The 26,033-nt window shown below is 38.5% G+C and overlaps 1 protein-coding gene across 4 annotated transcripts in view; it reads left to right on the top strand.

The window, feature by feature from the left end:
• Positions 1-26,033, top strand: part of NIPAL2 (NIPA like domain containing 2) — a 72,236-nt gene that overhangs the window by 18,101 nt on the left and 28,102 nt on the right. For all 4 annotated transcript variants that reach the window (XM_057307933.1, XM_057307932.1, XM_057307934.1 and 1 more), the window contains exons 2-4: positions 2,589-2,657; positions 4,890-5,061; positions 20,755-20,814. In XM_057307933.1, the coding sequence (XP_057163916.1) occupies positions 2,589-2,657; positions 4,890-5,061; positions 20,755-20,814 (301 nt within the window). The remainder of the gene's footprint in view (positions 1-2,588; positions 2,658-4,889; positions 5,062-20,754; positions 20,815-26,033) is intronic.

Raw genomic sequence — 26,033 nt, 5'->3', positions numbered from 1 at the left:
AGTTTTTAATATTGATAAGGTCCAGTTATTTTTTCTTTTGTTGCTTATGCGTTTGATGTCCTATCTATAAGAATTCATGGCCAAATCCAAGATTATGAAGATTTATTCCTATGTTTTTTTCTGACAATTTCATAGTTTTAGCTCTTAGCTTGGGTCTTTGATTAAATTCTTACATATGGTGTATGATCAACATCTATACCATTTAACATCCTCTTCACAGCACCCCTGGGTTCCAATTTCTCTACATCATTTCCAACACTTACTACTTTCTGTTGTTGGTGGTTTTTTTAAAATTGTAGCCATTCAAGTGGGTGTGAAGTGGTGGCTCATTGTGATTTCAATTTGCATTTTCCTAATGAGTAGTGCTGTTGAACGTCTTTTCACGCACCTATTGGCCATTTGTAAATCTTCTTTGGAGAAATGTCTATACAAGTCCTTTGCCTATTTTTAATTGGGTTGTTAATTTGTTGTTGAATTGTAGGAGTTCTTTATGTATGCTGGATATCAATCTTTACGAGATATATGATTTGCAAATATTTGTTCCTATTATGTAGATTGCCTTTTCACTCCATTAATAGTGTCCCTTTTTGAACAGAAGATTTTAATCTTGATGAAGTCCAGCTTATCTATTCTTTCTTTTGTTGCCTGTGCTTTTGGTGTCATAGCTGAGCAATCATTGCCAATTTCTAAACACTCAGCCTGGTGGTGTTTAAACTACTCATTGAATGATTTAAAGAACTGAAGTAAGTTGTTTCTATTCTACAATTTACTGTTATAATTATGGAAGATTTCATCATCATCCATTCAATCCCAAACTTCTTCTGAATCTTTATTTTCCTGATTATTGCCAAATGCATTCGATTATAAATTGAAAGCATGGAAATAGCACAATTTATTATGATACAGTTTTTCCCCATGAGGAATAGTGATCACAATTATTGCCAAGTGCCTTTATTAGGAAAAGAAAATTCTTAACTGATTAAAGGCTAAGGATATTATATATCAACTATTAAATGGGTTTTCAACTTTTCTGCTTCATTTTTTAAAAACACTGAATTTCACTTCAGCACATATAATAAAGTTCTAAAACTTCAAAGACATTTTGCATTCTGAAAGGGTTTCTTGTGGTTATAATATTCATTTGAAATTCAAATAACTCCTTGGAATTTGAAGCTAGCTAGAAGTTATGTACTGTAAAAAAAGGGGGGGTATCCCTGATACTGTTGCTAATTTATACTGCCACAAGATATGACACCTTTGTACCTAGATAGGAGCAGCAAATGCATCTTTTGAAGTCATCAAATAGTACATAGCACTCTCTATAGTTAACATCTTGGCAACGTGTAAGGACTTATTTTTAAATCTCTTTTTAATTCTTATTTTAAACCATTATACATTTTTTCCAGCAAGTATTTTTCAAGAGCCCCTAATTTTGTAAAGTAGATGATGTAGATGGTCCAACAGAGGCCTAAGACATGGTCTTCTTCCCTCGGACATCCCTTGCCATCCATCCATAGAACATAATGATGCACGTGACAGTATAAAAGAAGAAATAAAAAGAAGAAACAAAAGCATTTGCCATTTAGAGTCTGAGAAAGTAAGGATGGGCTGAGGTGGTCTGAACGGGTCTCAAGAAGGGGCAGAGGTCCTCAGCAGGCCAGGAGGGTGAAGTAGACTGGAATGGGCTGAGGAAGGGTGCTGTTCTTTCTAGGCGAGAGGGGAGACAGGAGCCAAAGTGTGATGGACTGGAGAATGTCGTGTGCCAGGTACCTGAGGTAGAGGTTCCATTAAATATGTTGTGGCCAATTGTCAGCTCAGGATGAGGACTGATTATGGGGAGCTGCTATGATAGTTTTATATTCGACGTGGCTATCTGTAGAGAAACACTGTGGGTTCTTGATGAGAGGAGTGGTGGGAAAATGTAGTCTGTCTCCCATGGAGATCATAGAACTTTAGAAGTAAAAGGATTTTGGAAACATCTTATTCAACATCTTCTTGTTTCCTGAGGCCATGGAGCTGAAATAACTTGCTCAAAGTCAACGGTTAGAAAATAGCAGATCTGAATCTCAGACACATGCTTTCATTCCAAGGCCAGCGATCTCGCCTTCATACCACAGCCCTCCAGAATATAGTAAGAGAAAGGAGCGAGGGAGACCAGATGGGCAACAATTATGTCCATACTTGAGGCAATGAACACCACGATCAGAGACGTTGCTAAGAGAAGTCAACAGAAAGGACAAATAAGGAGCACCTTAGGGAGCAAAAGTCAGAACCTGGTAACTATATATTCTTTATTTGAGCCAATGAGGCAAAAGCTAGAGAATTCAGTAAAGGATTGCGCTAGTTCTAAAAAAAATAATATTTGACTAAAGTGAAAAAAACAGATCCTGGTAAAACCACTATTCACAATCCAAACGACCATGGCAAATGGGTGCTAAGTAAGTATTTGCTGAATGAACAAGCACATGAATGAATGTATCAACTTAAATTTTGTTGGTTTTGTTTTGTGGGTTTGGTGTTGTTTTTTTTTTTTAATTTAGAAGTATCTTACAAGTGCTATTTTAAAAAGAAAACATTTTCTTTTACAGATTCACCTTTTGGGAGTCTTGCTAGCCATTTTAGGAAATTTGGTAATGAGTATTTCCCTAAATATTCAGGTAAGAAGTAGCTTATTTTTCTAACTCTATAGTTTGATCCAGGAACACATTATGACTTTAAGAGGCCTCCGTTCCTTCTTGGGATCCTTCCTCCACAATGATATACAAATGGTTACATTTTACGACCTCACTGATGTAAAGACACACACAGTCTAGTCTGGACTGCATTCACTTTGTTCTTCTGATTTTAAAGGAAATTCAATGTTTTTCTGGGCCTCTTGATAATATTACATGTCCGAGGCAAGGTGCTTTGGTGGCTTGTGAATTTGTACCACAAATTTGTACCAAAGATGTTCATAATCTTGGCATGATCCAAGATTTATTTTTAATGTTCTGTGTTTTCTTATTTTTTTTTATTTTTTTAAAAAGATTTTATTTATTTATTTGACAGAGATAGAGACAGCCAGAGAGAGAGGGAACACAAGCAGGGGGAGTGGGAGAGGAAGAAGCAGGCTCATAGCAGAGGAGCCTGTTGTGGGGCTCGATCCCGTAATGCCGGGATCACGCCCTAAGCCGAAGGCAGACGCTTAACCGCTGTGCCACCCAGGCGCCCCTAATGTTCTGTGTTTTCTTCTAGTACTTTTATTATTTTTTTTAAAGTTTTTAAATGTAATTTAGAATGGTACGTACTTCTTAATAGAAAGTAGGCTCAGGCATCATCAAATCAATAAGGAAATAGGGCTTTATTTCACGGCCAATTTTCCAGGAATGTAGATATTTCCAGTACAAAGAAATACTCTGACCGTGTATACACAAGCATCTATCACCCCGACCCCCACTAGCAAAACCTCTGCCCTACTATGTTTATTGTGGTAGCTGCTTTGACTCATACATTTAAATCCCTTTTCAGAGGGGCTTTCTCGAGTAATGTTTATTTTGGCATCTGGGCTTTTTCGACAATCTAAAGGAAGCGTTGTGTTGCGGTGGACTAAAAAGACACTAAATTCTTTTTTTTAAATAATTTTTTATTATGTTATATTAGTCGCCATACAGTACATCCCCAGTTTTTGATGTAAAGTTCCATGATTCGTTACTTACGTATAACACCCAGTGCACCATGCAGTACGTTCCCTCCTTAATACCCATCACCGGCCTGTCCCAATCCCCCACTCCTCCCCTCTGAAGCCCTCAGTTTGTTTCCCAGAGTCCATAGTCTCTCATGGTTCATTCCCCTTTCTCTTTATCCCCCCTTCATTCTTCCCTTCCTTCTCCTACTAATCTTCCTGCTATTTCTTATGTTCCATAAATGAGTGAAACCATGTGATAATTGTCTTTCTCTGCTTGACTTATTTCACTTAGCATTATCTCCTCCAGTCCCATCCATGTTGCTGCAAATGTGAAATCGTTCCTTTTGATGGCCGAGTAATATTCCATTGTATAAATGGACCACATCTTCTTAATCCAGTCATCTGTTGAAGGGCATCTCAGCTCCCTCCACAATTTAGCTATAGTGGACAATGCTGCTATGAACATTGGGGTGCATATGGCCCTTCTCTTCACTACATCTGTATCTTTGGGGTAGCGCAATGGCTGAATCATAAGGTAGCTCAATTTTTAACTTTTTAAGGGATCTCCACACTGTTTTCCAGAGTGGCTGTACCAACTTGCATTCCCACCAACAATGTAGGAGGGATCCCCTTTCTCCACAACCCCCCCCCACATTTGTTGTTTCCTGCCTTGTCAATTTTTGCCATTCTAACTGGCGTAAGGTGGTATCTCAATGTGGTTTTGATTTGAATTTCCCTGATGGCTAATGATTTTGAACATTATTTCATGTGTCTGTTAGCCATTTGTATGTCTTCATTGGAAAAGTGTTGTTCATATCTTCTGCCCATTTTTTTTATTTGATTATTTGTTTCCCGTGTATTGAGTTTGAGAAGTTCTTTGTAGATCTTGGATACTAATCTTTTATCTGCAGTGTCATTTGCAAATATCTTCGATTCTTCACACTGCTCATCTTTGGAGAGCAATTACTGATACTAATTTTACATTTGTGAGAATTAAGCAACATTCTTATGTAAGGAAGGCCCTTTCCATGCAAAATTCTCTGTCGATTGCCATCACTTCTGCAGTTAATAGGTTTGGAACAAGCAGAAAACCATAAAAATTGCTCTGTAATAATTGGCAAATAAACTTAAAAACCATGATGCGAATGCATAGGACCAAAAATGTTCAAGGCAAGTTTTAACTGGGTAGAAATATTTTCTTATTTGCATTCTGATTTACTCCTAGAAATATTCTCATGTCCAGATGGCGCACCGGGAACACCCAAGGCCCTACTTCAAGAGCGTGTTGTGGTGGGCTGGAGCCGCGCTCATGGCCGTGGGGGAGACGGGCAACTTTGCAGCCTACGGGTTTGCTCCCATTACTCTCATCGCTCCGTTAGGCTGTATGTCTGTTACAGGTGAGCAGTTTCTCTGTGTTTTGACAAATAGAATTTTTTAGAGATCAGAATAGTTGGCGAAACAACATATAACTTGAACAACACATGAATAAAAGAAGAAAGTCTACTTCCTGTTTTCTTAGCACTTTAACTTGGCACAATTACACTGATTTCACTGATCCACCATCATGCTGCCATGTTACCCATGAAGAAACTGGCACTTTGTAACTGTAGTATTATGTTTAAAAGCTTGATTTCCAGCGTCTGCATCTTAATAAATTAACAGTAACAGCAAATGTAATAGCATGCTTTTTAAATTATTAGTGAATTATCTAAAAACATTCGTAATACATTGCATTTTATTCATATGTTAGACTGACATTATGTGTACTTAGAGTGTTTGATGCCTAATCTTGACTCCATAGTTCAGTATCTCTTTTACATTAAGAATTAAATGTGGCGGGGGGGGCACCTGGGTGGCTCAGTTGGTTAAGCCTCTGCCTTCTCCTCAGGTCATGATCCCAGGGTCCTGAAATGGAGCCCACATCAGGCTCCCTGCTCAGCAGGGGGGCGGGGCTGGGGTCTGCTTCCCCTCTCCCTTTGCCCGTCATCCTTGCTTGTGCTCGTTCTCGGTCTCTCTCAAATAAATAAATAAATAAATAAATAAATAAATAAATCTTTTTTAAAAAAAAAGAATTAAATATTGGAGCACCTAGGTGGCTCAATCAGTTAAGCATCTGACTCTTGATCTAGGCTCAGGTCATGATCTGAGGGTTGTGGGATCCAGCCCTGTGGGATCCAGCCCTGCGGGCTCTGTGCTGGGTGTAGAGCCTGCTTAAGATTCTCTCTCTGTCCTTCCCCCCTCTTTCTGCCCCTCCGCCTGCTCGCATGCTCACGCTCATGCGTGCCCTGTCTCTTGCTCTCTCTCTAAAGAACCATGAGAGACTATGGACTCTGGGAAACAAACTGAGGGCTTGGGGGGGGGCGGGAATGGGATAGGCTGGTGATGGGTATTAAGGAGGGCACGTATTGCGTGGTGCACTGGGTGTTATGCGCAAGTAATGAATCATGGAACTTTACATCAAAAACTAGGGATGTACTGTAGGGTGACTAACATAATAAAAAATTAAAATTAAAATAAAATAAAATTAATCTTTTTTAAAAAGAATTAAGTATTGGTTATTCTACATTACTATAAGAATGTGTAATTTTACAGTAATGTCACAATTAACCTACTTTCAAAATTTAAACGATTTACTAAATATATCTAGGAAAGAGAATATGAGATGTTGCTAAAGACTTAAAAAAAAAGAGCAAGAATCACTGCTAAAAGGATGAATAAATTTTCTAAGCCTTAGGATCAATAGAATCTTTTTAGTTTTCCTTCTTATTTGCTGCTATGGAAACCGCATGTTTTTGAATGCCTGTGAATTTGAAATTTCCAGTGAAGTAGGAACAAGTTGATGGTTATTGTCTGGTAACAACTAGATCAAGCGTAAGAAGCACTCACATGTCCCAATTTTAATATTTCTCCTAAAAATATCATATTCTTAAAGAAAGCATAGTTTAAACTGAAATGTATATTCAAAAAGAATTGTATTGTATTTTGAAAGTAGTTCCCCCTTTCTAATCACTCAAAATATTCAAACAAGTAGTTTCCTCTTTTTAATCACTCAAAATATTTAAACAAACAAAAAAAATCACTCAAAATATTTTACTTAAAATACTTTCATAGTATACTGTAGTAGAATATTTAGCAAAGAACACTTTTTCAGCTTTCTAGAAATTGCTCGGTTAAAATCGCCATCCTGTTACTACTCTGAATAGGCACACAATTTACGTAATCATTTACCAGTTTTAACATTCTAATAAAATGAGCAGTTTTAGTATATCTTCTCTTTTCTACACGTACCATGTACATGGACATTGTGGATTTCTTCTTTCTTCTCAAAATCTGAGGAATAATAGATAAAAGATCTAGTTATATTGTCACTTTGGGACCTCTCAGGCCCCAGGTGTTCTGAAAATGCTGTATTATTCTTCGTAATGACTTTATATTTAGAGCTAGTTTTCATTTTTATTTCTTGTTTTGTTTTATGCTTAGCTTCCATGAAATAGATTTAAAAAAAAAAAAAAGCATCCAGGAATATAAACAGACACCTGGGGGAGGGTTGAGTGTACCACATCGTAATGAAATTCTTCATTTATCTCGAGTCTCCCAGGTACTGGGAATCCTTTTTTCTGGGAACAAGAAAAAGAGAGCTACTCCAACTCGCTTGAAGAAAGGGGAGTATGGCTGGATTCATTACAATGATCAGAGATGTCACAGAAATGAAATACAGCCAGGCCCTGTGGGACCTAAAGTGAGAATTTGGAAGTTGCCAGAGATTACGTGTCCCTTGATCCCCCTTGCAGACCTTCAGAGAAGCTGCCTGTGAAGTTGCTCATCTTGGCCTCACTTGCTCAAAGCTCCTATTAATAATAGGAAGCTTAAGTTTTCCCACTCACCTTAGACAGTGTCCTGTCCTCCCCAAGTCCCCATGGGCCAGTCTACCTATCTTCAAACTCTGAGCCCACTGGTTTGACGGATGGGGCTTTCTTAAAGCTATAGATCATTTTTCTTTGTGTGCTCTTAGCCCCAATTAATATTTCAATGTTAGAACTTTTTAGCAACCTCCCTCTCTGCCCATAAAATGATTCAAAGAAGTAAAAAATACAGCCTCAAATACAAACCATTTCCTACTTTACAATCTTTGCAAACAGTAATATATGCTCATGAGTAATATTCCCACAGCATTCCTGAGCTGAACTTAGGTTATTGTGAAGTGTTTTGAGTGAGTTATGGACCATTGGTGATTTGAGAATGTTCCCCAGAACAAACCCTTACCACCCTGAGATTCCTTATAAAGATTCTAGAAACTCTAAAGGACCTGAAGCAAAAAAAAAGAAGTATTTTTGAAATAGCCATATCATATGGCTCTGTCTACAGATGAGGCAGAAGAGTGTCCACATTTTTCTGTGCTGGAACTTTTTCCTCTTATTATTTCTTGGGAGATTCATGAAAGGAATCAGACTTCCTTCTGAGTGAAAAAAAAAACAAAGATATTGTATATTGCATGGAATGGGAGTTTGCATATTTTTTTCTGGTCTTTCTTCTATATTTTGTTGTTTTTAAAATTGAAAAAGAAAAAGAAGAAGAAGAAGAGGAAGGAAGAAAATTAAAATCCAGAACAGCTTTAAAAAAAGCTGGAGTTCCAAAGTAGGGTAGGTACCGTCTTCCATCTTCCTGCTCTTGCTCTGCTTCAGGTTCACACCGTGCTCCTTTCTCCCTTCCGGAAGTAAGGAGAGATCCCGTGTAGGTAATCCTGTAGTCTTATCTCCCTGCACACAATATGCCAGGCCTAATATATCAGACCTGCTGTCTCGTCTTACCTCATCAAAATTCCTTCTCTCTTTGTAACTTCAATCGAACACATTGTTCTTAGGACTAGTATATGAGAAACACTGTGTTGAAGCATTATGGCTATTTCAGTTTGGGCTTTTCCCACATTCCTGCCTGCATCCATCTTCCTGTCTATCCTTTCCTTCCCCTGCCGTGTGTGCTCCGCCGTGCCTCACTGCCACGCTCACCTTGAAGCAGCCATCCCTCAAGCACCAGTTTTGCCGGTGGGTCCAGAGGTGCTCTGAGAGACAGAGCTCCACGATCAAACAGACTTCCGCGCTATTGGATGTTAGATGCTAGCCCGGTTTCATGAGTGCAGGGCTTTGCGGGGCGCACCCAGGACGGGCCCACGCACACTGTGAGTCTTTCAGAGGCAGAGGCAGTAGGCCAGGGTTCGAGAACCTGCCGACCACAAAGTGTTTTTCTATGAAGCATCCTCAAAGGACAGCAGTTCTGCAGAAAGCCCTTCAGGGAATTCTTAAGGCAGTGCTCACATTAATAATTATCCAATCGCCACTGCCTGGCTCAGGGGAGCTATCTAGCCTCTCTGAGTCTCAGGATTGGATAGTGGGGAATAATCCAGGCAGATCTGAATGCCCAGGCCTGGGGCCAGCATTTTGAGAATGTCAGAGCCGTAGTATCCCTGCGTCACCTTGCACTTTTACCCTATTTTTCTCACTGCACAATAGGTCCAAATTCTGACGAATATGCTCTTTATACTGGCAGTGTGGTTAATGCTGGACGTTGACTTGTGTTTGTGTTTCCATTAATTGAGAAAGCTTAACTGATGTTTTTCTTCTCTTTTTTTTTTTTTTAAGATTTTATTTATTTATTTATTTTAGAGAGGGAGAGAGAGCAAGCGAGTGGGGGGAGGAGCAGAGGGAGAGGGGCAAGCTGACTCTGCACGCACTGAGCATGGAGCCCAACGCAAGGTTTGATCTCACAACCCCGAGACCATGACCTAAGCCGAAATCCAGAGTCGGATGCTTGCTTAACCAACGAGCCACACAGGTGCCCCTTAATGGATGTTTTTCAATTTCGTCTATAGCCTAGGCTGGATATTTGTCCCAATAAGACAGGGCAGCTGAATGGTCAAGAGCATGCACTCTGGGGCCTCACAGGGAGCTCTAGGGTCCAGATCTCAGTTCTGCCAACCGGAGAGCTCTGTGACCTCCACACCAGTAGTTTAAACAGGTTTATACCTCAGATCCCTAATCTGTAAAATGGAGATAAAAAAGAGTTCTTTCCTCACAAGTTGTCCTCAGGGAAAAACAGGGTAAACACAAACACCTAAGAACAGTGTTGGATACAGTCTACAGTGTTTGACATAGTGACAACACTAGTGTTTGACATAGTGACAACACTAGTGATTGTCACTGTGATTTATAATAATGATTATCACTCAGAAACACAGCACACTGTTCTTTATAAGGGCATCTATTCCCCAGGCCCCAAAAGGTAGCTGATGATTAAATTCTCTAAAATGGAGGAGCCAGGTTAAGAGAAGCTTTTTATTTTCTTATCCATGTAATGGTTAATTTTCAGGGAACAGAAAAGTAGGGTCCTCACAGCTCATGTGTTCAACCGTTGAGCAGCAATTACCCTTTGACTCCTCCACGTGCTCCCTACCAAAACATGTTGGAAAATATCAATTTCCAAATAACGTACCAAGACAAAATAATTAACGCGCACACACACACACACACACACACACACACACACTTGTCAGAGGAAAACATGGCGGCATAAGATGTGTGTGTAACTTTGTATCTTCTTGCTCTGGCTTTGTGGCACTTTTGTGTACTTGCTAATTAACTTCAGCGAGGCTGAAGGACAGATTTCTTTCAGGCCTAACTGCAATTTGAGAATGTGTTTTTGGAGAAACTATTATACCAGAAATCTAGTAAAAAGAAATAAGTTGGATATACTGAGCAGTTTGTAATAAAATTTTAAAATACTACTACTCCTTCCCTCCGCAGAAGGCCTTCCTTAGCTTCCAGAGTAAACTAAAGAGGCTTATTCTCTGTTGCCTTAGCACCCCACGTGGGTCCTCTTCTTGTCTATGTGGTGCCTTTTTCTGAATAGAAAAAGGTAGCATTTCTCATGATACTTTATTTCTGTTTGTCTGCAAATCATCATAATTAGTACAATACACTTTGGTGCCACCTGTCCTAAAATTGTCCTGAGAAATATACAAAGCAGCAAGATAGGAGATGTGGGTGGTGCTTCCGCAGACATTGTGTCTTTGTGCACTGTGCCACCTGCTCAACCCCACACGGCAGTCCTGGTCCTACATTCCCCTCCATGACTTCCATCATTCTCACGATGCCCTGCTTAAGGTCCTTCCTCACCTTTTAACTGAGACCCAGGAGACGTGACTGTGTATGTCTGGTTGCTTTCCATCTTCCTTCTCCAGGAAAGCAGAGTACAGGGAAATCATACAATACAGCTTTGTAGACCTGGTTTGAATTTGAATTTTGATAAAATGAGGATAGGATGTTCTGTTCTAGCGTGTTAGAAGACAAAAACACTTGCTTAAAAGCACAATAGTTAAGCATTTCATTGCAAGGAACTCGTGGATATTCACTTCTGTACATACTTAAAAGTTTATAAGCTTGTCCTTTGGGGACAATCTAACAAGTTAAATTATTTGTGTATCTGCAAAGTGCAGCCTTACATTTAACGTTTTACTTTTTCTGCTCATCCTCATGACATATCTATGCTATGCCTAAGCGTTGAGAGATGGTTAAAAATCATACAACCATCAACAATCAAAAGAATTGAAGTCAAATGGAATTAAGGAGATTCATGGTCGAACTTAGTCTGTATAAAATTAATTTTTCTGGGAGTGGCAAAGGAGACTGTTGCAGGGGCAGGGAGGAACAGAACATAATGAAAGCACCAATGACATTTTTCAGTTCTATATCCCTGAGTGTATTGATTTAAAGTTCTAAGAGAGTTCATAGAATACATCACCCTTTTCCAAGTTAAATTCAGGCAGTACTTGAGAAATAATGGTAAGAAACAAGTACTGAATGGGCATCCGCCACATCAGGTAATGTATAAGACATATAAACTTGCTGTTTTACTTCATTATTGCCCAGATGAATAGAAGTGGGTAATGAACAGCCTAAACTTGAGATGAATTACGTGAGATCAAACACTTGGAATTTTACACGGAATGATACAATCAATAGCAACAAGATCTCCTTGGCCCTGGAATAATTTCCTAAGAGAAGTAGTCACCGTGTGACTGGGCTAGTTCGGATGATGGTTGGAGAGCCAACTGCACTGAGAAAATGAGGAGAGAATGAGACACATGACCGATAAGTTTTTTCCATCTCCAACTTTTCCCTAACATGCTGGCTTTGGCTCAAATGGAAATTCATGATGTGGAATATATGTTGTTTCGTGTATTTCTCTTGTGCTGTGATGGAACTGTGAGCTGAAATGTGTCTGTAATCCATTAGGCGATGGTCATAGCGTAGCCAGAAAGCCCTGGTGAGGCCTTTTGGAACTCTAAAGAAGTCATCTCAAGCAGAAACTTTGGTCTCCAAGATTTTTATTAGAAACAAATGAAAGGAAACATAAACAGACCAATAAGCAAGTGACCTGTAGCATTCCACAAGCCTAGATGCTGCGAATTCTCCCGGTCCTTCAGAGCCCCGTGCTTAGTGCCAGCCTGGATGAGATCACTGGAGCTCCAGGCCACATGGGCTGCCTGTGGGCGCTTCACACAGGCATGTATTTTAATGTTGGAAATATGCAGAAAAGATCCCTTTTTTTTGGTGGCTTGCTGGGTTGTCTGCTGTAGCAGATTTGTCCCCAAACCAGCCTAAATAAATGTGCAGGAACTGCTCATGCACTCAGCTGAGAGCATTCCTAAAACCTAAAAAGCGCTATTCGAAAGGTCTTTTCCACTCATCCTGATTTTTTGAGAACAACATGAAGTATTTCTAGAGACATTGCTCCTGATGAAGTAATGTGCTATTATATAAATTTATAATACAGAGTTAATCTTCTCAGTGATGGAGTCTTTACTTTTTTGGAGTCTTTTCAAGTTTAATCACTAATGTGTGTCAAGAAAAATGTAGAAAAGAATGATTATTCTTAATCCAGGTGAACTTCCTTATTTGAAATTATACAAATTACCCATGAGCAGTTTCTTCAGTATCTTCAATAAATGACAATAGCAATTTTTTTATTAACATAAATTACTTGACACTTGTATTCCTGCCAGTATGGTAGGACAACTTTTTTCTCTACAAAGAAGCATTTTCCAACTGTCACATCCTTAGATTTTCAAATCCTAACTCCATGGGGTATGTTGTAATTGACATATGTTCCTTCTACAATTCTACAACTAAGGGGGAATGATGATTTTGGGGGAGTTGGTACCTCCATACAATTACAGTTGATTGAGCCTGGGAGCAGGCTCAATGTGTCCGCATGTTTGAAGCTTGATTGTGAGTGAGGGGAAAGCGCTTCAGTGGTTTGCTTTTTAGCAGTGCAATAAAGTTGCCATTATAAATGGTCAGAAACCACAAGCCAGATATTTACATGTGAGGATCTGTTTGTAGCATTCTTATATATAAATATGTTCTTTTCATGGGCTATTTTTTACAAAAGGGTTTCCTTTACTACTTTGTCTTCCACTTTCCTATAGTATAAAAAGATACCCTGGTTTCTCTTCAGATCATAGAGGTTAAACAATAAATTGGATAACACTAATTGAAAATTGATGAAATTTTCACTGTGGGCTAGATGAGATTTCAAAAACTGGTATCCTATAGGTCAGATCTGACCTTTCCTGTGTTTTGTTTGGCTTAAACAATGCTTTTAAAGAATATAGATTAATTTCCCATGTTTAAAAATTGGACCATGACACACAAAAAGTGGTTTGCCTTAAAAAATCAGATTTGGTAGTCCTGGACTTGCATTTGGCTAAGGCTGAATTGTGGCTGCCACCTTTCACTGACCTTGTATATTCTAGGTCACCATGGCCCCACTGCTTCTCATAGCTACAGCAACCTGCCCTCAGCCTACCAGTCCACCACCCACAGCCCACCACCCTCGTCACCACACCCCATCACCCTTCATTGCCCCAGCCCACCACCTTCGTTATTTTGCCCTCTGCAAAGGATTGCCTAATTGGCCCCATTGGCATTTGAATTTGTAACCCATTGGACCAAAGGTATTTTTGGTATGTTTTTTACAACTGAATCTAATAAGAATATTATATCCATAGTCACAGTTGAGTAAAATATACCTGATTGTTTAAATTTTGGGTTAAATTTTCCTTTTAAGAAGTGGTTACAATTGTATGAAAAAGAATAAAATACCTAGGAATAAATTTAACCAAGGAGGTAATAGACCTGTACACTGAAAACTATAAAACACTGATGAAAGAAATGGAAGAAGACACACATAAATGGAAAGATAGTCTATGCTCAAAGATTGGAAGAATTTCTTATTGTTAAAATGTCCATACTACCCAAAGCAATCTATAGGTTCAATGTAATCCCTATTAAAATTCCAGGGCCATTTTTCACAGAGCTAGAAAAGACTATTCTAAAATTTGTATGGAACCACAAAAGATTCCAAATAGCTGGAATCTTAAGAAAGAAGAACAAAGCTGGAGGCGTCATGTTCCCTGGTTTTGAACTATATTACAAAGCTATAGCAATCAAAACTGTATGATATTGTCATAAAAACAGACACAGATCAATGGGCCAAAATAGAGAGCCCAGAAATACACCCAGGCAGATATGTATAATTAATTTACTATAAAGGATCCAAGAATATACATTGGAGAAAGGTCAGTCTCTTCAACAAAAGGTGTTGGGAAAACTGTACAGCCACAGGCAAAAGAATGAAACTGCCCCACTGTTTTACACCACAAACACAAATTAACTCAAAATGGATTAAAGACTTGAATGTAAGACCTGAAACCATGAAACTCCTTGAAGAAAATGTAGTTTGACACTTGACACTAGTCTTGGCAATGATTTTTTGGATTTGACACCAAAAGCAAAGGCCACAAAAGCAAAAATGAACAAGTCGGACTACATCAAACTAAAAAGCTTCTGCACAGCAAAGGAAACCATCAACAAAATGAAAATGCAAGCTACTAAAAGGGAGAAAATATTTGCAAATTATATATCTAATGAGTCATTAGCATCCAAAATATATGAAGAACTCACATAACTCAATAGCAAAAACAACAAATGACCCAATTTTAAAATGGGCACAGGATCTGAGTAGACTTTTTCAAAGAAGACATACAGATTGCCAACATGTATATAAAAAGATGCTCAAATCACCAATCAATAGGGGATTGCAAGTCAAAACCACAGTGCGATATCACCTTACACCTGTTAGAATGGCTGTTATAAGAAAAGATAAGTAACAAGTGTTGGCGAGGATGTGGAAAAAAGGAACCCTTGTACACTGTTGGTGATAAGGTAAATTGGTGTAGCCACTTTGGAAAACAATATAGAAATTCCTCAAAACTTAAAAATAGAATTACCATAATATCCAGCAATTCCACTTCTTGGTATTTATCCAAAGAAACAAAAACAGTGACTTTAAAAGATATATGCATCCCAGCATTATTTACAATAGCCAGGGTATGGAAACAACCCAAGTATCTCTCAGTGGATTAGTAAAGAAAAATGAGGTATACATACACAATGGAATATTATTCAACCATAAAAAAGAATGATCTTACCATTTGAGATAAGATTTCACTGCTAAGTGAAATAAGTCAGACAAAGACTAATACCACATTACCTCCCTTCTATGTGAAATCTAAAAAACAAACAAAAAAACAAGCTTATAGATACAGAGAACAGATTGGTGGTTGCCAGAGGCAGGGAGAGGGTGGGGTGGGTGAAATGGGTAAAGGGGGTCAAAAGGTACAAACTTCCAGTTATAAAATAAATAAGTCATGAGATGTAATGTACAGCATGGCAGCTATAGCTAATAATACTGTATTGCATATTTAAAAGTTGCTAAGAGTAAATTTTAAAAGTTCTCATTATAAGAAAAAAATATTCTGTAATTATATATGGACTGATGTTAACTGGACTTAATGGGGTGATCATTTTGCAATATATGTGAATATCAAGAGATGTAACACAATCCCTATCGAAATACCAACATTTTCCACAGAACTAGAACAAATTATCCTAACATTTGTATGGAGTCACAAAAGAACCTGAATAATAAAACAGTCTTGAGAAAGAAGGACAAAGCTGGAGAGATCACAGTCCCAAATTTCAAGATATACTACAAAGCCGTAGTCATCAAAACAGTATGGCACTGGCACAAAAATGACACAGAAATCAATGGAACAGAGTAGAGAGTCCAGAAATAAACCCATGCTTATATGGTCAACTAATCTACAACAAAGGAGGCAAGAATATACAGTGGGGAAAAGAGAGTCTTTTCAAAAAATAGTGCTGGGAAAACTGAACAGCTGCATGCAAGAGAAGAAAATTGGACCACTTTCTGACACCACACACAAAAATAAACTCAAAATGGATTAAAGACCTAAGTGTGAAACCTGAAGCCATAAAAATCCTGCAAGAAAACAGTCATTTCTCTGACATCGGCTGTAGAAAAATTTTTCTAGTTATGTCTCCTAAGGCAAGAGAAACAAAAGCAAAAATAAACTGTTGAGACTACATTAAAAAAAAAAAAAGCTTTTGCACAGTGAAAGAAACCAACAACAACAACAAAAAAGGCAACCTACTGAATGGGAGAAGGTATTTGCAAATGATATATCCAATAAGAGGTTACTATCCAAAATATATAACTTCTACAACTCAACACCAAAAAACCCAAACCATCCAATTAAAAAACGGGCAGAGGACTTGAATAGACATTTTTCCAAAGAAGACATACAGATTGCCAGGAGACATGAAAAGATGCTCAGTATTTTTAGGGATACTTAAGGGAATCCCCACAAGTAGAATCTAAAAAAAAAAAAAATGAATAAATGAAGAAAAAGCAAAATCAGGCCTATAAATACAGAGAACAAACTGATGGTTGCCAGAGGGGAGAGGGTGGGGACTGGGCAAAATGGGTGAAGAAGAGTGGGAGACACAGGCTTCTAGTTATGAAATGAGTAAGACACAAGAATAAAAGGTACAGCATAAGGAATGCAGTGCTTATTGTAATAATGATGTAAAAGGATAGATAGTAGCTACACAACCACTGTTCTAATTTTAGTATATGATCTTTCCTATGCTACCTCTCACCTTTTCTTTTTTAATGCATTATGCTCATTCCCCCTTCCGTGTCTGGCTCTGGGGTCCCTGTGTATAATGCATTTAACCCCAGTGTCCACAATAGACCCATGTCTGTGAGTACTCTGTTTCAATCTGCGTCCATACGAAGGCCAGAATGGAAAAGGATTCTCGAACCTCTGCCCAGATATGTCCCCAGTCAAAATCCTACACAGAACTGTGAGTGCTGAAGTCAATGCTCTGTCGTAACCACAGTTTAATCTTACCTAGCACAGATCTGTTTCATTTACAACTATGTTCCGTTTTAATGCTTTTTAAACTATTTTTTTTTAAGATTTTATTTATTTATTCGACAGAGATAGAGACAGCCAGCGAGAGAGGGAACACAAGCAGGGGGAGTGGGAGAGGAAGAAGCAGGCTCCTAGTGGAGGAGCCTGATGTGGGGCTCGATCCCATAACGCCGGGATCACGCCCTGAGCTGAAGGCAGACACTTAACCACTGTGCCACCCAGGCGCCCCTGGTTTTTAAGCTATTGATCTTGAAATGCTCTATTTCTGAATATTAAATTTTGCTACAGGAGTAAAAGCATAGTAGTTCTTTCCTCTTCCTAGGTGTTTATTAGGCAGTGGTGGCTGTTACAGAGGCAACTAGACAGGGTTGAGCTTGACAAATCTCTGACTGCAAATGTATATGGGGCACTTCAGTTTATTTATTTTTTCTCATTTTAAAAATTTACTGCTCTGCGTAGAAGTCATGTTATGAGCTGTTGCTCAGACACGGTCTTTTTGCTCAGCACAGCTCTCATTTTAACCATATTTTGAAAGATAAATGAATTATGAGTGTTTCTTAACAGAATGTTCTTTTTTTATTACTTCCTTTGCTAGATGAATAAAACTAAAAATCTTATTCTCTTATCTAACAATTTTGTAGAAAAGCTCACATTCTCTTAAAACAAACAAAAAAATGAGTATGGAAGTGCCTTAGACACAAGTTCAGAGAGTAAAAGTAGCATATTTATGTTCATGAAATGTTGGTAACTATTTTATGGCAATTGATATAATTTGATACATATAGTATATTTCAAGTTTATTGTTACCAAGCATGTCCTTTTCTCTTTAGCAATGAAATTGTCACCTATATAACATTTCCCCTATCCCTTCTTTTTTTTAAAAAAAGATTTTATTTATTTGTCAGAGACAGAGAGCACAAGCAGGGGGAGCGGCAGGCAGAGGGAGAAGCAGGCTCCCCGCTGAGAAAGGAGCCCCATGTGGGGCTCGATCCGGACCCTGGAATCATGACCTGAGCTGAAGGCAGATGCTTAACCAACTGAACCACCCAGGCGTCCCTCCCCCATCTCTTCTAAAAGTAAAATTATTTATGAAACTGGTTTAGCAACAAGAAGAGGAGAACAATGCCTCTCTCTCCCTTTAAGGAAGGCAATGGTGTGTAGTGTACCTGAAAGAGTTCTGGACTGGGGTTAAGGAAGTGTGGGCTTTGGTTCCAATTCTGCTGTAATATAAATGTTTGTTAAATGAATGGATCAATGAATGAACAAACAACTTCTCTGGACCTGCCTCCCAAATATAAAGTTTAGGACCTGGAGTACATTGTCTCTGTATCTCCTACCAGCCCACTCCATGTAAGTAGTGTCTCCCTTCCTACTGGACTCCTTTGCTGTGAAATAGTCGTCTCAAGGATTGTTATAATGGAATGCATTTGGTGTGTGTTAGCAGTGATACTTCACCTATTTCTTACTGATCTATATATCTTCACTTGGAAGCATTCCTTATGCAATTACACAGGAAGTCAATGATGGGATGGGAATGGGGTCTTGGTTTTTGTAACATTCCTAATTCTCTAACACATGAAATTAGTTTCCCTGAATTGTTTTGGTTCAAATATGAAACGGAAAATTTTCAGACATTTTTACACCTGTCCCAAACTCAATTCTTAATGGGCTACGTATCTATACAGAAAACATTGCTTTAGTGTTTTAAAGCTACACGACCCAATTAAATTCATGCTTGGTGGATATTTTCCGTGCTCTGTTTATTCTGTGTGAAATGTCTATTCAATAAATAACCTGCCCAGGAGACGTTTGCAAGGACATAGCTCAGCTTGACTAAGAGAGAGCCAGGTTGAGAAGAAGATGGAGCAAACATAAGAGAATCCCAGCTTCTCTTGAATGAGGGTTTCTGGTGTGGATTTATTTTGTTTTAAATCAATTGCCAGAATACCAGATATAGTTATATTCAAATTTAACTGATTCAATGAATTATTATACAGACTCATTAAAATTTTAAAATTCTATATAGAATTTTAAATGACATGGCAAGTTTAATAATATGGTAACTAAGGAAACTGAAAAAAATTTGCATTACAGTTTTATCTCAGCTAAGGTAAAATAAACACACCATACTGCAGTTTTCTCTAGATGATGAGTTATTTTTATGATGACTTTTCTTACCTATATTTTTACTTTAAAAAATAAACTTAAAAACCTAGTTAATAATTTCTGTTAAAAATTTAAAATACAGGGGCACCTGGATGACTCAGTCGGTTAAGTGTCCAACTCTTGATTTTGGCTCAGGTCATGATCTCAGGGTCGTGAGATAAACCCCACATTGGGCTCCATGCTGGGTGTGGAGCCTGCTTAAGATTCTCTCTCTTCCCCTCCCTGTGCCCCTCCCCCACTCTTAAAAATGTAAATACAAATTATGTTGTGTAGTATTTTGTCTTATTGCAAGTTTGGATTTTCCCATGCTACTCATAGAGTAATGGCTTCGTAAGAGGAACAACTCAGAGAGATTCAACATATCCTACATAACCTGAGGCCATAGTACTAGGTCATGGCTCACTTAGAGGTTGAGGGTTCAGTACCATCTGTCATGGGAAAGAGGATCTTACACTATGAAGGCCAGCAAATGCAGGGCAGAGATCCCACAAACTTTCTTATTTATGTGCTAGGTACACCCAGGAGAGCTTAGAAGAATAAGACATATCTCAGAGTCAAAGAAACTGATGGTCTTTGCAGGGAGACGGGCAAATAAATCGTCAGTGTAACAAGAAAGCTATGTTAGAGGGGGTAATTACACAAAAGGGTGGTTTGGTCAACTGGGTCTAGGGGAATCCAGAGGTGATCTTGAGTCCAGAGTTGGTCACAAGAATGGAGGCAGAGTTGCAAAGGGAATAGCACAAATAAAAGTCCTTTAGAATGAAACTAAATGGTATTTCTGAGAATTCTGATTATTTCAGTAAGGGTGGGCATAGAATATAAAAGAGATCAAGAACAAATGTGATGAGGAACGTGTCAGGAGCCTGAGGTCTAAGCCTGAGTTGAAGCTGGTCTGAGCAGTGCAGTGACAGTGGACTGAAGGGAAGGGGGGTGGGCTGGACAGATGGTGAAGTTCAGACCCCCGGACCCGGGATCCTGTTGGATGTGTAGTGTGGACAGTGGAGATGGCAGGAGTCCTACGATTCTGGGGCCCCTTAGACATATCATCAGAATAGGAATTATAGGAGGAGATGAAGGCAAATAATGGGTTTCAGTTTGGGATATATTTAAAGTTAAAACTTCCTTCCACTCTTTCTGTCCATCCATACTTGTTCTTTCTGCCTGCCGGCCTGCCTGCTTGTTTTCTCTCTCTCTCTCTCTCCCTCTTTCTTCTCTCTCTCTCTCTTTCTCTCCCTCTTTCTGTCTTTATCTTTCCTTCTCTTTCTTTCTTTTCTTTCTTTCCATTTCTTCATTTAGTTATTTAGTGAGCTTTTATTATGCCCTTGCTGTCCACAGGGCACTATGCCAGCCACTGTCCTCGGTCCATTGTAAACCAGGTTAGTTTCTATGTATCCTCAACCATGAGGGGGAAGAAGTTGTTTTCACAGCCACAGCTACTGGGTGTCTCTGACCAGGACATAGCTAGTCCAGGTATAAGATACAAAGTGCTTAACTCCCTTCAAATGGCACTGCGTAATGTATGTTTTTATATTGGAAACACCACTAATGACCATTTTCTTTCTAGGTAGTGCCATTATTTCTGTGATGTTTCTGAAAGAAAACTTAAGAGCTTCAGATTTACTAGGTAAGTAATTGGTTAATTCATGTAATTGTAGCACTGCTTGATCAGGAAATAAATAATACTATCCATAAAAAAATGTGTGTTAAAAACTGGGAACAAATTACTGAAATGGATAAATCTCATTTGGGGATGAATGGTATTCTTTCTTGGAGCTGCCTTCTGCTCTTTCATGTGAAATATTTCAATTTTCACTGTGCCCACTGCTCATGCTTTGGTCACAGTGAATTATTATTTTACACTATTATTATGAATGTTATGAAATTTTCATGAGCATAATAAAATCCAAGAAACATCTGTGCTACCTAATAGAGTACTCCACTTCAAAAGATGTATTTGTTAGGTTGTTACATGAAAGTACTGCATAAAAATGAAAACCACACAAAAATTAGATGCACCAATTAACTACCTAATTTGTATTTAGCCCTTTCCAAAAGTAACATAGAATATTCCCCTTCAAATTTTCATTTAGAAATACAGCTATTAGCGGAAAGTAACAGTAGCCTTCCTGGCTGTAAGAAAGATTGCTATTACATAGCAAAGCCCTCACGTATTGAGTGTATCTTCCACCTGTTACTAGAAATATCACTTGGGAGAAGAATTCTGGAAATTCCTATTTTCTTCCTTGACAAAATCCTCTCTGAATTGCTGCTGACCTATCATAACAAATATGGCATTTTAGGCACTTTAAATAAAGCCATGTCTGCTTACTTCCAAGGAGATCGGATTTTTAAAAAATCTGAGGTTTAAATGTGACACCAGTATTGGTATGTTGAGCATTCGTGTTCCCTGATTGTGGTTCCCTTGAGCCTAGTATCTTGAACGTGTTTTCACTTTTTCTTTTTCCTCCTTGGTTTGATTCTGCTAGTAGAGTTTTTAGTTGACATCATCAAATTTGTCATGGTTACAATGTTTTTCCAAATGCACTCATATGTGCATTGTATCTTTTCAAATATATTGATTTTCTGTGCTCTTTTTTAATATATCATGGTTTATGGAATCATTTGGGGAAGATGCATGGAATCAGAAAAAAGAAGGAACATTTGCCCGAGTTTGACAAATTAAAAAAATTAGGTCCTATATTGTTTTTCTTGTTTATCAAATGTCTTAAGGAAACTCGAAATCATTTTATCTAACATAGGTCATCTTTTGTAGTTAATGGTTGATTGAGGTTTAAATTAATCTAAGGTATTTAATGAAGTAATACAGGTGGCTGTGTAGGGAGACTTGCCAATGTTTGTGAACATTGGCAATAAAAAGATGACGAAGATGAATCTCTGTCCTCAAATAATACAGTCAATGATAAAATATATACATTAATAAGCTTTTTAAAAGCAGAAAATAATATGTGTCCTAATGCCTTGAGGCTTTAGTTGGACAGGGTTTCTCAACCTCAGCGCTGCTGACAGTCTAGGCTGGAGAGTTCTTCATTGCAGGGGGCTGGCCTGGGCATTGCAGGTTGCTCGGCGGTATCCCTCCTGGCCTTTACCCATTAGATGCCAGTAGCACCATCTGCCCTAGTTATGGCAACTAAAAATGACTTCACATATCGCCAAATGTCCCCTGGGGGACAAAAGCAGCCCCAGTTGAGAACCACTGGTTTAGAATAAATAGAGGTTACCCTAGCTGAGAAGCTCAGAGGGAATTTTTTAGAGAGGTAACATTTCAGTCAGTTCTGATGGCTGGATAGGACAGGCGTGGGCCATTTCCAAGCATTTGGGGGGACTAACATGAGAAGTATTAACAAAGGTGCAAAAAGGCAGGGTAAGTTTCTATTTAATACTGCACTCAACTGCTGCCAATAGGATTAGGAAAAAAATAAAGTCACAACTATGGAAAAGGAAGAAATAGAAATATCAGTGTGTGCAGACGATTTGATTCTATACTTGAAAATCCCAAGATCAACAAAACATTACTAAAACCAGTAAACTAGCTCAACATCAAAGCATAAAAATTAAACTCACTTTCATAGGTTCAAATCTGGATTCAACTTTTTCTGTCAGCTCTGTGTCCAACATAATATTACTGAACTTCCCTACGCCTCAGTTTGTTGACAGATACAGAATACTGTTGTAAGGATCAAATTGGGTAATTCGTATAAGCACGTTGAGAAATGTAAAGCCCCGTTAATATAATTGTCATCATTTCTGTGATCAACTTCATTCCTGAGAGGTAATACTAAAAATGTAATATAAGGAATAAGAAACACATACACATAAACAAACATACCAAAAGATAATAATAATAAAAAATTAAACCTCTATTAACTCTTTGCTTCTTTGCTAATTTCTCTTATTTTCAGAACAGCTAACATTTATTAAATAATAGTTCCTCTTTCCAGGTACTATTAGCGTTTTACATGAACTATCTCATTTAAACGTAGGCACAACCTATTTACAGAGCTGATACTTAAAGAGGTTAACTAACTTGCCCGAAGTCCTGTAACCAGTGAATGGTAGACCAGTATTCTAATAGTGGCAGCCTGATACAACCGTAGTGTAATGGTTGAGGGTGAGTCTCTAGTGACAGAGAGCTGTGTGACCTTTCCAAGTTACTTAATCTCCTTAAGCCTCATTTTCCTCATATTTCGAATGAAGATAATATTACCTATCTTGTAGGATTAAATGGGTACATAGAGGTAGAACTCTTAGAACAGGGCCTGTCACGTAATAAGCCCTCGATGTTAGCTACTGTCATTACGCTGCTACGTGTACCCCAGTGGTTCAACAGAGGAAACCTTGATTCGGATGCTTTTGCAAACTTTAGTAATCCAGCTAATGTTTCCCACAACTCTGGTTGGGTATTTTTGCCTTCCTAATTTAATGCTTTTTGAGTAGGGCTATATAACTGATGCCACATTTGTTTCACACTGTAGTTAAAAGGGATCAATTCTTGACTTTAGTGGGGTAGGAAGAAGAAACAATGGAGCCACCTATCCCATACCTGCGCCTCCAACAGCCATGTCACAAAATTGTCATGACCTGAAATGCAATAACCCACTTCATACTTGGAGAGAAGGACTTCTCCCCAACCTCACTCAGTAATGTGTTAAGCCACACATATTTTCTTTGGGTCTGTATTGCCATTGCCTTGAGAAAGTTTGGCTCTTTCTGTTGAGAGCTAAAAATGCAGGTTTTTTTCTTTACAGAGACTAAAACCAAACAGGGAAAAGAGTAGTTAGTGGCTTTAAAAAAAAAAAAAAAAGATTAACATATAAGCATGCTAAAAATTAAATTGTCAAAATATGCAAAAGAAAATCATTTATTTTTCCCTGCTTCAAGCAAATGAAAGTTTGTTTTTCATGATGGAACAAATGAAGATTTTTGGGCCATGTGGAAACAAGCTGAACTAATTTAGTGCCAAATGTTGCTCTGTGGCTATGAAACTTTTCACCACTAGCCTCAAAAAATGACCTCACAAAAGCTATGTCTGAAAGGAATCGCCAACTATTATTAACTCAATGACAGGCTTTGGACTGTGCTCTGATTCTTAGTGGATTAATAACTTTAAATTATTTTAATGATTATTTTTTCCTTTAAAAAGCACCAGATTTCACTCCCCTTCAATCAGCCAAAACCTATATAGACTTTCCCCTCTCTTCTCCCTTAGTCATCAAAAGTACTAAATCTAATAGGCTGTGAGATCCTAGTTGACTAACGTCCAGATAGTATCATCATTTAAAAAAAAAATACAGTCAATTCATCAGTACCCTCCAGAGACCAGTAACTTGATTACTTCAAGTGACCTATAAATGATTTCCCCGGATAGAATGTCAAGAGATTAATAGTGACATGAGGACCATCTCTTTCCTTCCTTCTCCCACACCAAATGGTCAGCTTGGGTGAGGGCCAGTGTCGAGAACATTAATCTAGCCAAATAAACCATCATTTCTGTTTGAGAGAACAGATTGGCTCTTTTGGTTTCAGGGCTGCCTCAAGCAAAAAGGTGCTTTTATGATAGCACAGGGACAGGACCCATGTGCAGAAAGAGCTGCCAATTTTGGATTAATTTTTAAGCATGAGATAGCTTTTGACTCTTAGCAGTCAGTATCCTGAGGTAGATGTGTCCGAGGCCCCTCTGTCACATCAGGCCTCTAGGTGAGCTTTCAAATCTATTCAGCTCCCCAGATTGGCTTCTTGTCCAGCCAGACTCCTGGAGTCTAGTAGGTGTGATAAGTTAATTTGTACCTAGAGAGGAGGAGACTAAGTCACAGAGGAATAAGTAACATGCCTAAGCTTTCCCAGTCAGCAAGGAGCAGTGAAATTTGAATTCTGTGGGGGCAGTTTCAGTGTGGATTAGACTATCACGATCCAAGTTTTGACCTGGAATTTAATCATTTTCGTGGGCAAAGAGCAGACCAAGCACAGCTTCCTTTCCTTGAGTATCTTACGCTTCCAGATTACTCTCTTGGGCAAGTGGACCAGCAGAAGGTAAGCTAGCAGGTTTTCTAATGTATAAATCTGTGTCTTTCCAATGAAAGAACGTCTGTGGCTTTAGTGAAATAAAAATATCAGGAAACGACATCTCGTGCCACTTGTGGAAAAATATGGGATATAAATACATTTTAGGGAAATTTATATAAGGAGCCACTAACGAGTATCTTCAACACTTCTGAACACTTAGGAAACTTGTGCACATGATCCATAAAGGAGACTGTGAGTCACACAGAGAAATACAAACGACACCCAGTAAACAAACATGTAACAGATAGCAGCTATCTAGAACTACCGTTGTAATTGTCAGGGGAAGCTAAAATTAAAATTATTAACAAGAAACAATGGTTGACCTACTGAGCTGCCCTAGAGTCATTAACTAAATCCACAGTGACATGGGGCTCAAGTGACATAATACATATGCAGAAGTACTTTGAAAGTATAATTGCAAAATCATGAGTCATTTTATTTGTTTTCAAGGAGTTTTGAAATGCAGTGAAGATCTGCATTTGTAGAAATGGGCCCAGTATGCAAATGTGGAAGCAGATGGGAAACAGGGACCCTGTTGGAAAGTTAAGTTAAATAACACTACCTCCAGAGAATGGGATATTATGCAGACTTAAAAAGAATGAGGCTGCCCTATATACGCTGATGTGAAATGTTCTCCAAGATGTTCTGTTAAGTAGAACAAAAGCAAGGTACAGAAAAGTGTATGTAATATGCTGCCATCTGTGTAGGAAACTCAAACTCATGCACTGTCTCACACACCTGCATAAAACACCTCTGAAAAGG

The sequence above is a fragment of the Ursus arctos genome, unplaced genomic scaffold (assembly GCF_023065955.2).
Source record: "Ursus arctos isolate Adak ecotype North America unplaced genomic scaffold, UrsArc2.0 scaffold_6, whole genome shotgun sequence".
In the NCBI taxonomy this organism is placed as follows: Eukaryota; Metazoa; Chordata; class Mammalia; order Carnivora; family Ursidae; genus Ursus; species Ursus arctos.
Note: the sequence above shows the minus strand (reverse complement) of the source record. Positions and strands in the feature narration are given on the sequence as shown.